At 41.4% G+C, this 17,101-nt stretch overlaps 1 protein-coding gene across 1 annotated transcript in view; it reads left to right on the top strand.

Annotated features, from left to right (window-relative positions):
- LOC147009949 (uncharacterized) overlaps positions 1 to 15,979 on the top strand; it is a 48,369-nt gene extending 32,390 nt beyond the window's left edge. Inside the window, exons 8-12 of the mRNA XM_085861216.1 lie at positions 5,490 to 5,546; positions 5,658 to 5,711; positions 10,304 to 10,405; positions 13,663 to 13,767; positions 14,284 to 15,979. Of these exons, the coding sequence (XP_085717342.1) occupies positions 5,490 to 5,546; positions 5,658 to 5,711; positions 10,304 to 10,405; positions 13,663 to 13,767; positions 14,284 to 15,611 (1,646 nt within the window). The 3' untranslated portion in view covers positions 15,612 to 15,979. The remainder of the gene's footprint in view (positions 1 to 5,489; positions 5,547 to 5,657; positions 5,712 to 10,303; positions 10,406 to 13,662; positions 13,768 to 14,283) is intronic.
- Positions 15,980 to 17,101: the final 1,122 nt, after the last annotated feature.

Genomic DNA, 17,101 nt, shown 5'->3' with positions numbered 1-17,101 from the left:
CCAGGGCTCCACGGAAATATGACGGTGGTGCTCAAAAGCGGAAACGTTCCAAGGAAAAAGATTAAAAAAAAACACAAGGCCGTCGTCGACAAGACCCAGAAAATCTCAGAGTTTTTCACTCCTGCACAAACAGGCGATTCGTCCATGACAGAGGCTGGAACACCAACAGAGACAGAACAAGCAGATTTGGCAACGCAACCCCCACGTCAAGATTTGCCCAACATCTCAGAAGGTTCCACCGATGAAGAACATGCATCAGATTAAGAAGCATGAGATATACTGACTGATCATGGACCTGGCTTTGCCAATTGCATTGGATGTTGGCCTCCTGAGCGAACGTCGTCAGAGATGATCGACTACTGGACATCACGAGATTTGGAGCCCCTGCAGAATTCGACTGGTCCCTTTGATTCATCCATTCAGTTTGTTGAAGGTAGGAAACGCTGCTGCCCCAATAATCTTTTTTTACCGTAGACTACAAAACGGAGAGTCCATGAAAAGGTCCTGACTTTGCTTCTCCACATCAACTGGGAAACTGTACTGCATCGCTTGCAAGCTCTTTGGAGGCGCTACTGCCCTGGGCGGGGAAGGATTCAATGACTGGAAGCATGCCAGTCGTTCTATCGAGGTGCATGAGCGTTCGCATGTACATTGTGCGAATATCATCCGCTTGTCAGACAGAGCAACATCCGCAGGTCGTGTGGACACTGAACTCGTCAAACGGGTGAGTGAGATTGTGTCCTATTGGAGGGAGGTGCTGAAACGAAGTGTGAGCGTTATATCTTTTCTCGCTGAGCGTGGTCTGGCGTTCCGTGAATCGGATGAAATTGTTGGGTCACGGACGAATGGTAACTACCTTGGTTTAATGGAATTATTTGCAGAATACGATCCATTTTTGGTGCAGCACATTCAGAAATATGCCAACCAAGGTAGTGGCTACACCAACTACTTATCATCTACGACATGTGAAGAGTTAGTCTCCATCATCGGAAAATCTGTTCTGGATAACATCGTCGCTCGTGTGAAAGAGGAATAATACTTCCCTGTGTCAGTCGAGCCTACTCCTGACATAAGCCACATCGACCAGCTCACAGTTATTCTACTATACATCGAGAACGAGGCTCCAGTGGAGCGTTTCATGACCTTTCTGAGCAACACAGGACACACTGGACTCCAGCAAGCGACAGCATTACTGGATTTTTTGAAAGCCACTGGATTGGACATCGCTATCTGCCGAGGACAATCTTACGATAACGCATTTAATATGAGTGGCCAATACAATGGGATGCAGGGAATGATCAAACAGGAGAACCCTCTCGCAAATTTGTGCCATGCGTGACGCACTCACTGAACTTAGTTGGTCAGTCGGCTGTGGGATGCTGTAGACTTGCAGCAGCATTCTTTGAATTCGTGGAACAAGTGTATGTAAATTTTCCAGCTTCCACGTCGCGCTACGCCAGATTATTTGATGCCGTGAAAGCCAAAGGTCTGCAAGTACCAAAGCTCTTCAGCGACACTCGCTGGTCGGCTCATTCTGATGCAACCCGAGCTCTTGTAGACGGTTACAGCGAAATCATGGATGTCCTCGATGAAATTGCAAATGATGAACAACTGAATAGTGAAACGAGAAACACCGCAGAGACACTTCACCAAACGATGTGCACGCTCGAGATAGGGTTCTATGCTGGTTTCTGGTCTACTGTCCTTGGTAGATTTGATCGTACGAGTAAAACCCTTCAGTCGCAAGCTACCGATCTCAACACAGCTGTGCAGCTCCTCAAGTCACTGGCGAGTTTCATGCAGTCATTACGCGATCAGTTTGATACATTCGTTGTTGACGGAGTGGAGCACTCAGGTACGGAGGAATTCACTTGCGGATCGCGTAGATGAAAGCGTAATGTCTGCCTCGCTCCCTTGGACTATGGACACACTCCAGAAGTAGAACTAGACGCCAAGGAGTCCTTTCGCATCAGTAGATACGTTGCAGTGATCGACGTACTGCTGTCGCAGTTGGAAAAGCATACGAACGCTTACAGTGAGATGAGTGACAGATTTGGATTCCTGCGTGTTCTTGTTCAACTGGAAGTGGAGCAGATTCGAGAGTCATGCTCGAAGCTCGTCGAGCTGTATCGGGAAGATCTATCACCTGACCTCACAAGAAATGATTCAGTTCCAAGCCATGATGAAGGAGTCAGAGCAGACTCGGGCCGTACTGAACTCGACATGTACAGTTTTCTCAGAGCGAAAACTCACCGATACTTTCCCAAACGTGGAAGTGCTGCTTAGAATTTACCTCTCACCGATGGTGTCGAACTGCTCCGGGGAGCGCTCGTTTTCTAAACTCAAGCTTATCAAGAACCATCCTCGCTCCGCAATGGGGCAGCAGAGACTGGTCAATCTGACCATCATTTCAACCGAATCCGACGTGCTCAATTCCATACAGGTTGACAGTATCATATCCGAATTCGCTGCTGCGAAGTCACGCAGGAAGCTTGTCCATTGATTCAGGCACCGTGTGTATGTTCATTGATGCGGATGACACTGCCGTATATTTGCGGTCGCTGGAAGTCGGCTATTAATCACCATTTCGGATTTCTCTTGCCCAGAGTGTTTTTAGAAGTTAGAAAAATTTTTAGTTGAAGTTCATAGTATGATTAATGACAGTGCATCGTTTGTTATTTTCTTATTTTAGTCCATCTCTATCTCTTACTCTTGTAGCAACATTTTTGTGATTTGATTTTAGAATGAGCTCATAGATAAGTCATCAACTCATAAATAAGTCACCAGCCATATCAATAATAATCCGTCCATCTTGTCATATTGTCAGATTTAGTTGTAATTTGTGAACATGTATGCCAAATCATTCCTGATCAAGATTTGCCAAATCTATAGATACAAGTTCAGTTGTTGATGAAAAAGCAGTTATAATTTAAGTTGTTGATTAATCTCCAAATTTGGGGGCCCCCCACAATCATTGTGCCCACGGCCCCCCACATGGTAACTCCAGCCCTGAGTATATAGGGTGATAATGATGAAGTCATTGGTGAAGTGATATTCCAGCTATAATTAGTTGAATTGAAATCTTTATCCAAAAATTTGAAACTTCAAATATCTCATCTATGACCCGATGTAAATGAAGAATTAAATTTTTGATGTCATGGGTCACACCGTATGGCAGCCATATTCATGGGTGAAACTCCTTCCGTATTTTACCGAAATCCGTATTTTTGTAACCACCCATAGGAGGTTTCCGTAAGTTCGTCATCAGATAAACAGGCTGCCATTATAGGGAATTGAGGTGCTATTCCGATATGCTGATTAGTTTCTTCACCCATTTCAACCGGATGGGGTGTAATGCTAACACAATAACACATAATGACCACGATTATGTGAATTACTCTCATGGTTGTTGTTTTTTTTTAATGAGCTATTTTTGTAGAAGTTAGCCGGGTACAAAAGCTTGCAAGCGCATTACTGCGATTAGGTGTCTGCCAGGCAGGAGATCATGTGTGTACATCGGTGTTGCATATCCGCCTTTCTTTGCCAGCAGATTTGTCTGTCCTGATTATCACGTTGGAATGGCGTTTATATTCGTTTACTTCATGAGTGTTTGTTAACATTTCATTTTGTTATATTAATGGTGTAGTATTAATTTGTGATTGGAATGGAAATATAGAGGTTGAGTTTATAAGAAGACGGAGGAAATTGTAAAAGGGGGCGAGGAAAAGGAAAAGGCAGGGTTTCCCCGATCGGAATGGAAGGCTGTGGTGTTCACTCATCCATCGCGGGCGATTTATAATAGCTGGAGAAAACCACTTGAGTTATCACTGAGATGGGACTTACTATTTATCCTTTGGTTGAATTGTTAGTCAATCGTCTCACAAAAGGTTGAGGAGAACTTGCGTGCCATTGTGATGTGTAGCGGCATCATTCTGCCTTTCATGTAAATATTCATGTAAATTCATGTAAGGATGACGGGCTGAGTCAACCCACCTAGTGTTAATTCCCCAGTAGGAGAGGGGCTCAAACCCAAGAACCTAAGATCTTAAGCCAGCTACCCTTACCGTTAAGCCAACACCAGGCTTCAGCCATGAATGTTGAGGTGAAATTAAAAAAAAATTCTTCCCCAAATATCACTTTCATTTGCATAGTTGTTTTTTGTCACAATTTGGATGAGATCGTCCCCACAATGCATACTCTGACAGCAATTTTTCTTTTTCAGCCAAGAAACCATGCGACATAATAGGGTGCATGAATGATACGGCTATATGAGTCATAATAGCAGTGGGTCATAATAGTAGCGTGTTCAGTTTTTTGAACACTAAACGATGAACTCTAAATTTTTGTTCAGAATGAGTGCATGAGGTGACACGATGCATGCTCGATGAGTGCCGTTCTAGTTTAGGATGAGATTGCGAAAATGAAAAAGTTGTCTCCGCCAAGATGTTTCGATGTGCAAGTGGAACGTTGTAAGAGGTGCAGGAGATGATTGAAAATGAACATAGCTCAGATCGTTTAAACACATATTGGATATTTTTCATGATCATATAATAATGCTTCATAAAGATTATGGGATGTATCCATTATGATGTACATTATAATGTACGTGTCATGTTCGGAAAAATGGTTTTGTTTATAAACGATATTGAATTTTTTTTTTTTCAATACAAAGTCGAGGCTCATGGGGAGCTAGAATGTATAACTGAGCAGTATAGTATGTAACAGAACGAAAGCAATAACAGAAAGAGAAAAGGGAATCGCACCAACAGCAGGGATGATGGACAAAATAGAGGGAGACTTAGACAAACAGGGGATGTGTGAAAGAATGAGGGACAAGGGGGTTGGAGGGGGAAAGGGGTCGATAAGATGAATACAGAAGCAAACTCTCAGGAAGGAAAGACTGGAAATTTGGAGAGGTGGCCTTGGGGAAGGTTAATTGAGTAGAAAAGATAATGGTTTTGAATGGGGGATGATCTGAGATGGTGGCAAATGCTGTCGTGAAGATACTGGAGGTAATAATGAAATATAAGACATTGTGAAAGTTGGTTACACAGGAAGGAAACAAAAGGAACGAATGAGTGATTGTGAGCAGTGATTGTGGAAGACCAACTCTCAAGAGACAGATCCTGCCGCAACGGATTTCTGAACGAGTGTGAGATTTGTCAGGATTGAAAGACATCTTCCGAGTGTTTGACCAGCTTGTGATTCCATCATGGTCTGAAGAGAGGAAAGAGTGTGCTTGCTACCCCTTTAATACCCTACGCTGCCTTCATCCTCCAGTACACCTCGTGTTTGTTACATTCCAAATCACTTTACCACACATGTATGTAATATGTAGATAGTGGTTTGTTTGTTTTTAATCTCCTCCTTTGCTGATCAAGAAATTATTTTTCTGGTCCAGGAATGTTGAAGATGTAGTTATGGTGAGTAATTGTCCTTTGTAGATTTTATTTTGTGCTTTGTTTAAAGTTTCTTTTGTTTCTCTACAGATCCTCTGTTGGTGGTAAAGGTGGAACCTGAACCTTCAGATGGTTCTTTCTCACAAGGTAAGAATTCAGGATAACATTGTACAAGTTAAAGGTAAAGATCCTGGATGATGGGAATGGTGTGATGGGTTATGTTGAGTTCAGTAAAAGACTTTCTTTATCTTGCAACAGACGTTAAAGATGAGGTGAATGTGAAGCCTGAACTTGTGGATAATTGTTCTCAAGGTAAGCCCAGAACTGCATTTTTATTAAATCTGAGTTAAAAAAAAAAAAAACTTGCATTATTTGCCAATATAATTAAAATACTTTTTTGTGGAAACCAAGTTCTTATTGTATTGCAAATACAACAGTAACTTTGGTGGATGTGACACAAACTAGACGCATTTTCCACTGAGACAATAAGGAAGTGGCATTGTCCTGTCATGCAACAGCATTGTCACTCGAATATTTAGTATACCGACTTTACTTTCTCGTCATACTCGTTATTTTTCCCAATTTCTGCATCACATTCATAGATTATGCCTGGTGTTGGCTTAATGGTTAGGTTTGCGGGCATTGGGATCCTTGGGTCCTGAGTTCAAATCCCACTCAGCTGTTGAATTAATACCAGGTGGGATAAACTTGGCCTGTCATCCTTCCGAGGTCGGCAAAATGAGTGCCAGCATGCTGGTATACTGTGTCGGAGTGACGACCCGTCCAGGATTGTGCCCAATAACCAAGAAGACCGGTTAGGCAGCACCAACGCTCTGCACAGAGTATAGTCCCAATGGATGGATGGATGGATTAATAGATTGCAATTGTTGCAGATGTTTTTTTTTATTTAAATAGAGATAAAGGCTGATGGAAAAGCTGATGACACAAAAGTGAATGGGCGATGCATCAAAATTGAGCTAAAGGGAACCAGCAAATAAGGGATGGAGAATTGAACAAGGGACAAATTGGTACATACATACCTGACAAATGGACAAAGGGATATTAGATGTCTGGCAAAAGGGTAAATGTGGAAATGACTGCTGTTGGATATGAGAAGAGACATGAGCCATGCCATTCTGTGCAGCCTGTGGCCGCTAGTTGCATCATTTTTCCGGGAGCGTAGCTATGTCGTCTCTGTTACCAGTACAGTACACTGGTACTCATTTTTCCGACTTTGGAAGGATGACGGGCTGAGTCAACCCACCTGGTGTCAATTCAACGGTGAACTGGGGCTCAAACTGAAGACCCTAAGATCTTAAGTCAGCTACCTCAACCGTTAGGTCAACACGAGGCTTACTTAATGAGCGACCACCCCACAGAAGAAACCAATATCCTGTTTGGAGCTGACAGCACCCAAAGAAGGATTTTGCTTTGTTGGGAATTCCAAGATGCCTCCCTGCCTTGGAGGCCAGTTGCGATAGACTAGTACGTGCGTGACCGTACATGCAAAATAAAAAATAAAAAAACTTTCAAACCGCATGCCAGAAACAAAACTCACAGGCCATTCCTTCACTCTCGTAAACGACGACTGGATTGGGGCAATGTGTTTATCTATAAATGCGCAAAAGAAATCGAGAAATTATTCAAATACATTAAGTCATCACCATCCGGAAGTAGTGTGTGCCCGTACGGAATGTTCACATGCATTCCACAAATTATCACTTGCATTGAAGTAACAACTGCTGTGATACTTACACACACAGAGTTAATTAAAATCAATTTTACCTCCCTGTCGTTGCTTGCCATGACATTCGCTGCCATTGACCATTGCCACTCCTACGCCACGGTAACTAAGGCACCGATCGATCCCCATCGTAACCGGCAGGTTACGTGACGTCATCGTCGGCTGGCCGCGCATCGGCCTACGTGAAGTTAAGTCCTCATTGTCCGGAAGTTCGCATATCCAGTTACGATTATTCATAATTTAGTTTTAATGGCCAATTATTCAATTAGCGCCAACGTATTTTGCCTTTTCGCAATGCCATCGCAAGGAAAAATACAGAGAAGAGAAGAGAGAAAAAAAAAACTTACGTGCAAAAATAAAAAATAAAAAATAAATAAAATAACTTTCAAACAACACACAGTCTGTTCCTTCGCTCTCGTAAATGACGAATGGATTGGGGCATTGTATTTATCTATAAATGCGCATAAGAAATCGAGAAATGAATAGAATATAGGACGTCATCACTATCCGGAAGTGCGTACATTGTAACCCGTGATGGGAATGTGGCTGAGGTTCTCTTCCCCCATCGGCCACGCCTACGCAGCAACATGTCCTGTCATTGGTTGGTAAATAAATGGCCATAACTTGGGAAGCACTTGTCCGATTAATATCAAACCTTGAAAGGGCACATACTCAGGTCCCCAGCAATGTAGTTGGCAAGTTTCAATTAGATCGGACCAGTGGGTGTCAAGAAACAGTGGTCTCTCACACACACACACACACACACACACACACACACACACACACACACACACACACACACACACACACACACACACACACACACACACACAGCTGGAATTATAGATAGACTAGTACATGCCCGTAGGCGTGTACCCGTAGGTGTGTGGCCGTATGTGCAAACCAAAAAAAACAAAAAAACAAAACTTTCAAACCACGTGCCAGAAACAACAACCACACAAGCTGTTCCTTCGCTCTCACGTGCCCGTACGTGCGTGGCAGTACGTGCAAAAAAAAAAAAAATATATATATATATATACTTTAAAACTGCTTGCCAGAAACAACCACACAGGCCGTTCCTTCACTCTCGCGTGCCCGTACGTGCGTGGCCGTACATACAAAAAAAAAAAACTTTCAAACTGCGTGCCAGAAACAACAACCACACAGGCCGTTCCTTCGCTCTCGTAAACGACGACTGGATTGGGACATTGTGTTTATCTATAAATGCACATAAGAAATCGAGAAATTATTAGAATACAGTAAGTCATCACTATCCAGAAGTAGTGCGTGCCCGTACGGAATGTTCACATCATTCCACGAATTATCGCTTTCATTGAAGTAACAACTGCTGTGATACTTACACACACAGAGTTAATTAAAATCCAAATTAAAATCAAGTTTACCTCCGTCTTTGCTCGCCATGACATTCGCTGCCATTGACCATTGCCACTCCAATGCCATGGTGAGGCGACAGGGTAGGATTTGTAGGAGACCTGAAAGTCCAGTGTCATTAGGTATTCCATGTTCGAATTGTTTTAGTTTGAAAATAGTTTTAAAAAAATAGTTTGCAAAGCATACCACCAAATTGAGATGTATTTCGTTGGCAAACATGTTGAGTAGAGCTGAATTCCTTAACACTTCCAAAGGCCACACCGTTTTGACAATTGGAAACAAAAAAAGTTGTGCACTTTTTTTGATAAATTATTTTCGGAACAATTTTTCTTCAATAAATAAATAATAAAAAAATTGTCTCCATGTACACACCTTTATCTCGTTAGCACCTCTTCATAAACAACATTGCTGAGGAAACGGCGCTTCTTCTTTGTTTCCTCGTCCAGGGCAAGAATGTGGAGGCTGCTGGATCTGCCAATGTTTTGATAAATTATTCGTTTTAATGGGCAATTATTCAATTAGCACCAACGTATTTTGCCTTTTCGCAAGGAAAAACACAAAGAGAAGAGAAGAGAAAAAAACCCGTAATGGCGAACGCGGCTGAGGTTCTCTTCCCCCATCGGCCACGCCTACGCAGCAACGTGTCCTGTCATTGGTTGGTAAATAAATGGCCATAACTTGGGAATCATTTGTCCGATTAATATCAAACCTGAAAAGGCACATCCTCAGGTCCCCAGCAATGTACCTGGCAAGTTTCAATTAGATCGGACCAGTGGTTGTCGAGAAACAGCGGTCTCACACACACACACACACACACACACACACACACACACACACACACACACACACACACACACACACACACACACACACACACACTGCTGGAATTATAGATAGATGATCGGCCCAGGAGGGAGCATAGTAGATCGTTATTTTAAGTAGGCCTAACTTTAAAGATTGTACCCCTGTAAGAGGTTGATTGCAGAGGTAAATTAGTGAGTGTGTGGTACTTGAAGGCATAGAATGAGGTATTCAATGTGATGAGTTGTTGTTTTTTTTATTCATATCAGCAGGCAAGAATACAGCTACAGTTTACCTTTCATTGGTTTAAGATACTTTCTATTACAGATTGGAGTCATCTTCAAAATGATATCATAGGTTTCCAAAATAGGCCGACGGGTCATTAATATAAAATGGGAACACAATCCTGGGACTCTAGCTTGGGGGACACTCACTTTCAGGTGAAGGGTATGGGATTGGATGCTGGCTATGTTTTGCTTTTGAGCACAATGATAATTTACTAGCTAATTGAGGGAATTAATTAATTTTATATTTTTAAAATCATGCATGGGTGATTATTCGGTAACGTCGTGTTTTCTTGTCTACATGTTTACAGTGCTAATTTGTCGGAGTAAAATAGTTCTGACATTTCTTTTTGACGAGAGAACAATAAAATACAATTTTAACATTGAAACAGCAGTAGACTGCCACACAGATACATAACAATTATTTCTCACACAACTTAAGTCACCTGTGTGGGTCAAAATGGCATGTCCCAGACGCTTACTATAAAAATGTATTTGTACATATGACGCAGAAATGGTCTGCACAACACATCAAAACGTTTCTTGCCATCCACATATGGTTAACACTTAACGGCTCTGGCACAACAACAATGTTTACATTAAAAAAATTAATTTTAATTCAAATTTCTGTCTTAAAAATTGCTGTCCCACGTTTTCCGGTAATCTACATCATGCTGCTCCAGCACGCCAAATGGAAATCAAGGGAAGCCACGTGTGTGAGCATGTGGTACCTAAGAGTTCGAGGCAGCACCATTTTTGTTTACAGGAGGCTACGCAAGCAAAAGGTCAGAGTGGACTTTCATCAATTTGTTGTGTTCTTCTTCAGTTCAGGTTTTGTACACTTTTTTGTCATCTACGAACATCTCAAGTATTGAACAAAATAACTTTGGTTCCGTAATTTCAACATGTAAACTATATATTTAGCTGTCATACATGCACTGGAACTGCTACGCGGTGGTTAAAAATAGTGTACAAGCCTAAATTAGCCTTTGACACACTTAGCGCGTCATCTATGTCACGGTCATCTACGTCACATATTTGCATGACGGAGGTGACATTTCCCGTGACGAGATGACGTGTTTGTTACGTAGATGAGTTTTGTATGATGAAGTTGCTCTTTACACTTGGAAAATGTGATATTAAATATTCCTGAAAATTTGTAGCAGCTGTACAAACATACCTCTATAAATAGAAAATATATTAATACAATTTTAGTAACACAAGACTAAAGGTATTTATCGTATGGATTGATTTGATCAAAGTAAATTCATTTTCCTTTTTGACTATTATATACGTGCCGTTCATTTTCAGGCATGGCGCTCTCCACCGCAGAAAGGGCTAAGCGATACAGGGAAAGGAAGAAGATGGATGGGGCATCAAAAGAAGCTTTTCTGCAGAAAGAGCGTTTGAGGCAGAGGAATCGCTATGTCCCTGTGGCAGATCGTACTCTAAGAGAACAGCGACAAATAAGGAGAGGCTGGCGAAAAAACCAGAAGACCCTGCGTATGTCCAGAAAGGCGTTCTCTGAGACACAGACAGTCGACAGTCCAGACTAGACATGTCTTCTCCAGTCGGTAACACCACACGACAACCTACTTGGAAAATGGTGTGTTGTGTCCTACGATGGGGCCCCGTATCCTGGTAAAATCGTTGATTTTGACGATGATACAGTGGAAGTAAGTTCGATGTCTAAAATTGGGAATAACCGGTTTTTCTGGCCAATGAGGGAGGATCGGATCTGGTACGAGTACGACAAGATAGTGACACTCATCCCCGAGCCAAGCAGTGTGGGAAGTCGCCATGTGCAGATAGAGAGGCTCTACTGGGAAGCTATATGCGATCAATTAGACCTCTGAAAATGTTTCATTAAACAGCTCTTGATGATGTTTTTTGTCACTAGTACACGTGGGAATAAAATATATGTACAAATGGCTCCCTGATCTTTGTTTGTCTATATGATTGCATAATAATCGTTATCTACGTCACAACCCGTCACGGCATGTCATCTACGTCACAGCCGATATTTCAATAAATATATTAATTACTAGTGGTTTATATCGAACAAGGTGAAGTCAGAAGAAACAACAAGTCATACGCTTTTAACTCGGTGAAGATCAATCTCTGATGGTCCTTTCTTATATCACAGTCATGATTGAAAGCTTTCATTTTAATGTGCTATCAGGCCAATAGCAGTGGTGCCTATTCAGTGTGGCTGTAGAAACCAATCTTAAATTGATAGGATCAATTTTTACTTTGCATTTCCTTTAATTAAACAGATGTAATCATTTGCCTGTGATTTAGTCTCAAAGTAGATAATTAGTTTGCATATTGGAACCCGGGAAGACCTACTTCTCTGTTGTGACGTAGATGACATTGCCACAAACCACTTCGTGAGAAAAGTGTAAAAAATCAAAAAAGTTCATTAATTAAATGTGCTCCTTGATGCAGGCACAACTAACACCTAATTTTGCTAATACAACCCCAAATTACCGAAAAAATCATGGTTTGTAAAGCAGCATTGGCTTTTATGAAAACTCGCCGTTACCAAATATTGACCCGCATTTGTTGTTTTAATTCATTACTTTCTTCGTTCCCAAGACCTATCAAGGCTTATGTTTTGTCTATTTCTGACATTTCCCATCATTTTACCAAATACAGAATTATTCATCAGCTTGTGTAAAAGTCTTTCTTGAAATCGGTTTTAGCACCCGTCCGCATCTTGATATTGAAGTCAATGTATATTTTTTCATACAATGACTTTGATTAAATTTTAAAGCTCCATTTTTTTTTAATCCAAAAAAAACCTGAGACAATATCAATCTAAAGATGGATATTGTCTCAAGTTTATTTGATGTTGCATGTAATTTTCTTTGTCATGTGTGCTCATTCATTATCCTGTTGTTTTGTGAGAATTCGTAGCAAGAAATTATTGCTGGTAATCACTTAACCACTTTTCTTCAGGGGTTTATTATTATTTTTTTTTTTTGTTGGAGCAAATGTTGTGTTTCTTTTTGGGGATGAGTTTTCCCATCACGTTAATGTAAAATGGGGGTGTCCCAGAACTCACATTTTCCACCTACTCTTGTGCGATGGGTTCCAGATGCTGTCACTATCTGTTGCTGTCTCTCTCCTCTCTTCTCTTCTCTTCTCTCTCTCTCTCTCTCTCTCTCTCTCTCTCTCTCTCTCTCTCTCTCTCTCTCTCTCTCTCTCTCTCTCTCTCTCTCTCTCTCTCTCTCTCTCAGTGTTTCTCAACCAGGGTTCCCCGGAACCCTAGGGTTCCGCAAGAGGTCGCTAGGGGTTCCGCGAGAAACAGTAATAAATAGGCTAATGTATTTTTGAGTAGTTTTTGTTTGATTTAATATTCGTAATTTTACTATACACGTACGGCATATTGTTGGAAACTCCTTGGTTATTATAATAGAGGCTTCAACCTTTTATATTATTTACAATTATAACAACCTTAGGGAATGTATTTAACGATGTCTATATGGCGCCAGTGTGAAACCGCCCTCACTGGTTATGGGACGTCCTGTATGCGGCGGATTCGTGTATCATTGAGTGACTGACGTGTATCAAGTACGGGTGATTATTTTATTTTATTTTATTTTTTTTTAATGGGTGATTTTGAGTGATTTTTATGCAGGGGTTCCCTGAGACCTGAAAACTATTTCAAGGGTTCCACAAGGGTAAAAAGGTTGAGAAACCCTGCTCTATAGAGTGTAGCCTGTGGCTGCTGGTTGCATCATTGGTTGGGACGTGGCTGTGCCGCTGATGCAGTGTCCCCCTTACCAGTACACTGGTGCTCATTTTGCCGACCTCGGAAGGATGACAGGCTGAGTCAACCTCCTGGTGTATATTAATTCAGCGGCCAACAGGGCATGAACTCAGGACCCTAGGATCCCAAGCCGCCACCCTAACCACGAAGCCAACACCAGGCTTATATCTGTTGCTGATCCTGCTGTATTAATTTGATAATGAATATTGACAAGATTAATTCAAGTTTTTGCATGCTCATCTGCATTAAAAAAGTGGTTCTGTGTAGGTGAAACGGGTCCAGTCGAGGCAGCATATTTCTGTGATAATCTTCCGTCTTCAAATGGTGTTCGTGTGAAGGAAGAGCCCAGTGAGGATTCTCACCAAGCAGATGGTGAGCACGGCACCGATTTAACAGTCTGATTACTTGAGTTATTTTCGTGGAATGAAATGTTTTGCAAAGCACTCTTCTCTTATCTCGCCTCCTAAAACCAATGGCTTGCTAAGTGTAACATTACTTGGCAAATTGAACATAACCCAAAAATACTTCGAGTTAAATGTGGCCTTCTTATGTGACATGGCATTTATATATTCCCACACTCGAGGCTCGTGGAAGAGTGAGATGTTTGATTCTTCTACAATACTATGAGTTTGTCACTGAGCAAAACTCCCAGCGAGGTGAGGTTTGGCTGCATCACTCCTTCTGGAAAAGGGTTTAGTGTCAAACTGTGAACTGGATTTCCATCCACTGACTTTGCTACACAAATAACAGTTGACTTCACGACACAACAGGCAATGAAAATGTGACAAGAAGTAACGTAGCCGAGTTTATAGAATAAATAGAAGAATTGTGTACCTTTTACACATCGACCTCTGATTGGCTCCTTGTTTTTGTTCATTATCGTTGCAGAGAGATCAATGGAAAATCGTGAAAACCTCTCTTCAAGCGCATCCCAGTCTCTGTACAACGAGGTTACTTTGAAACAGCATACAGGAAGGGAACAACATCAGGATTTTCCCCAGGACAGCAAAAACCACCTTCCTGCTAAACCCTGCAACAACCTCGACAAACTTAAACAACACTTGAGTGGCCACATGACAAAGAAACCTTTTTTGTGCAACGTGTGTCAAAAACCCTTTGTGAGGTTAGCTTTTCTGAGACGACATGAACTTCTTCACACAGGGGAGAATCCATACAGGTGTGCTGTTTGTAACAAGGCCTTTACATCTTCGACTACATTAACAGCGCATGCATTTACTCACACCAATGAAAAGCTGCACAAGTGCTCTTTTTGTGAAAAATATTTTCGGCTATCCTCAAGTCTGAAGACACATGAGCTCATTCACACCGGCGAAAAAACATATAAATGTGATCTTTGTGAAATCACCTACAGCACGGCAAGTTCTTTGAACATGCATATGAGAATCCATAAGGGGGAAAATGCATACAAATGTCCTTTTTGTGAAAAAGCCTTCAAGAGATCTTTTGCTCTCAAGACGCATGAGAAATCGGTTCATACCGGTGAGAGGCCATTCAAATGTTCTCTTTGTGAAAAAACCTTTGTGTTAGCTTATAAGTTGAAGCACCATCAAGTAACTCACACAGGTGAGAGGCCATTCAAATGTTCTCTTTGTGAAAAAGCCTTTTTCTTTCCGAACATTTTAAATAAACACAAATTAACCCACACCAGCAAGAGACCGTTCAAATGTTCTCTTTGTGAGAAAGCCTTTTTATGGGCTAATCAGTTAAAGGTACATCAAGTAACGCACACAGATGAAAGGCCATTCAAATGTTCTATTTGTGAAAAAGCCTTCTTCTTTCCGAGCATTTTAAATAAACACAAATTAACCCACACCTGCAAGAGACCATTCAAATGTTCTCTTTGTGAGAAAGCCTTTGTGTGTATTAATAGGTTGAAGCGCCATGAAGTAACTCACACAAGTGAGAGGCCATTCAAATGTTCTCTTTGTGAAAAATCCTTTGTGTGTGCTTATAGGATGAAGCAACATCAAGTAACTCACACAGGTGAGAGGCCATTCAAATGTTCTCTTTGTGAAAAAGCCTTCTTCTTTCCCCGCATTTTAAAAGTGCATAAATTAACACACACCTGCAAGAGACCATTCAAATGTTATCTTTGTGATAAAGCCTTCCTATCCTCTCATAATTTAAAGAAGCATCAGAAAATTCATGCATTTGAGGAAGGTCGTGAAAGACGCCAATGGTCGAAAAATGTGTGATATTTCATACCAGGAGAAACTTGACAAGTCTGGGACATGGGTTCAAAGAACAAGAAAACTATTTTCATGTACCTTTTTCATCAATGCAACACATAACATAATACTTCCCCCTTCCCTCCAAAAAAATGTACAAGTGCTTGATTTTGGAGGAAAGAAGAACATTAAATGAAACCTTTGGGGAAATTCTTCAGAGTTGGAACAAAGCCGATTCATGTAATCTGTAAAATATACTTTCTCTTGGACTTTTGGACTCTTGAAATAAAATGGTGATTTTAAACAATTTTAAATGTGCTTTTTCAAACACGATTTTAAAGGCTTCCAAAGAAAATCGTCACCATTTTGTTCACACGTGTCGGTTCTCAGGCTTCATGGGCCTCTGGTGTACAGTAACCGCAGCAAGTTGCCTGCGTGCGGTAGTGCGGCAGTTACTTAGATGAGTTTACGTGTGGATATTTGGAGAGACTAGTGTTTCCTAAAAATAATAAGGGAAGTGGCTTGTTTGTGGGGTCTCAGGTTTTGACTTTATTAATGTTTAAAGTTTTGCACGGTTTGAAGTCTCAAGGCTGTGTAGGCCATTGCAGAAGAGGTTAGTTCTTCAGGTTCAGAGTTTGAATCATTTAATCATGTGCACGGGAGAAATTCGCAGAATGCAGTCGATGCATCCCTCTCCCTCAGAGCCTCAACTCAAGGTCTTATATACTCAACAAGTGGGGGACAGAGGGTGAGATGATTGAACAAAGAAACAGCTGTGGTCAATAGCTTGCTCAAGGCCTCAAGTCTGATAACAGCCTCGAGAAACGGCCACTCTACCACTTTCCCAAGCCAGATAACATTCCTAGCCTTTGAGATAACACCAAGAAAGAAAACAGCTGCCTGTAGAAGCCACAATTTATATTTGTTTTTTTTAAGCACATGGTTAAAACCAGAATATAAAGTTTGTTTAGATATATGTGAAAGTCATGTTATGTTTCCAGTTAATTAAATAATTCCATTTAATTTTATTAATACATATTCATTATCACTTTATAGAATATAAATGCAACAAAGAAAATTAATATTCCCAATGCGATCCTCTCAATTATAGTATTGTTGGGGTCCAGTGGCGAGAACGACCATCAGATGGGGGAAGTTACGTCGTCTCCCACCAGACTCCCGGAATTGTAGGCCTTTGCTCACGGATAATTCCGTGACGCGGTGGGTCGCTTAACCCACCGTGGATGCCAATACCTCGACCGCGGATCATAGGGTCTTCCTGCCAGGTGTAATCAGTTTACCTAATTAACCACGCGGTTTCGACTACTGGCGAACCACACCCTCGGTACTCCTTACCCGAACTGGGTCACCCTATCAACTACGGTAGAGTACCAACTCCGGATCGGATGCCACCGAGCGGCACTGCCAAGGACGTACCAGCTAGAATGATCAGATTATCGGGGATAAAGACCCGGCTAAACTCAGATCCGAACCATGCTGGACCAATGAAGGAAAAG

The sequence above is a fragment of the Eptatretus burgeri genome, chromosome 17, assembly GCF_056783735.1.
Source record: "Eptatretus burgeri isolate ZD-2024b chromosome 17, Ebu_testis_v1, whole genome shotgun sequence".
NCBI classification, from domain to species: Eukaryota; Metazoa; Chordata; class Myxini; order Myxiniformes; family Myxinidae; genus Eptatretus; species Eptatretus burgeri.
The sequence above is the reverse complement of the archived record's forward strand: the minus strand, read 5'-3'. Positions and strand labels throughout refer to the sequence as shown.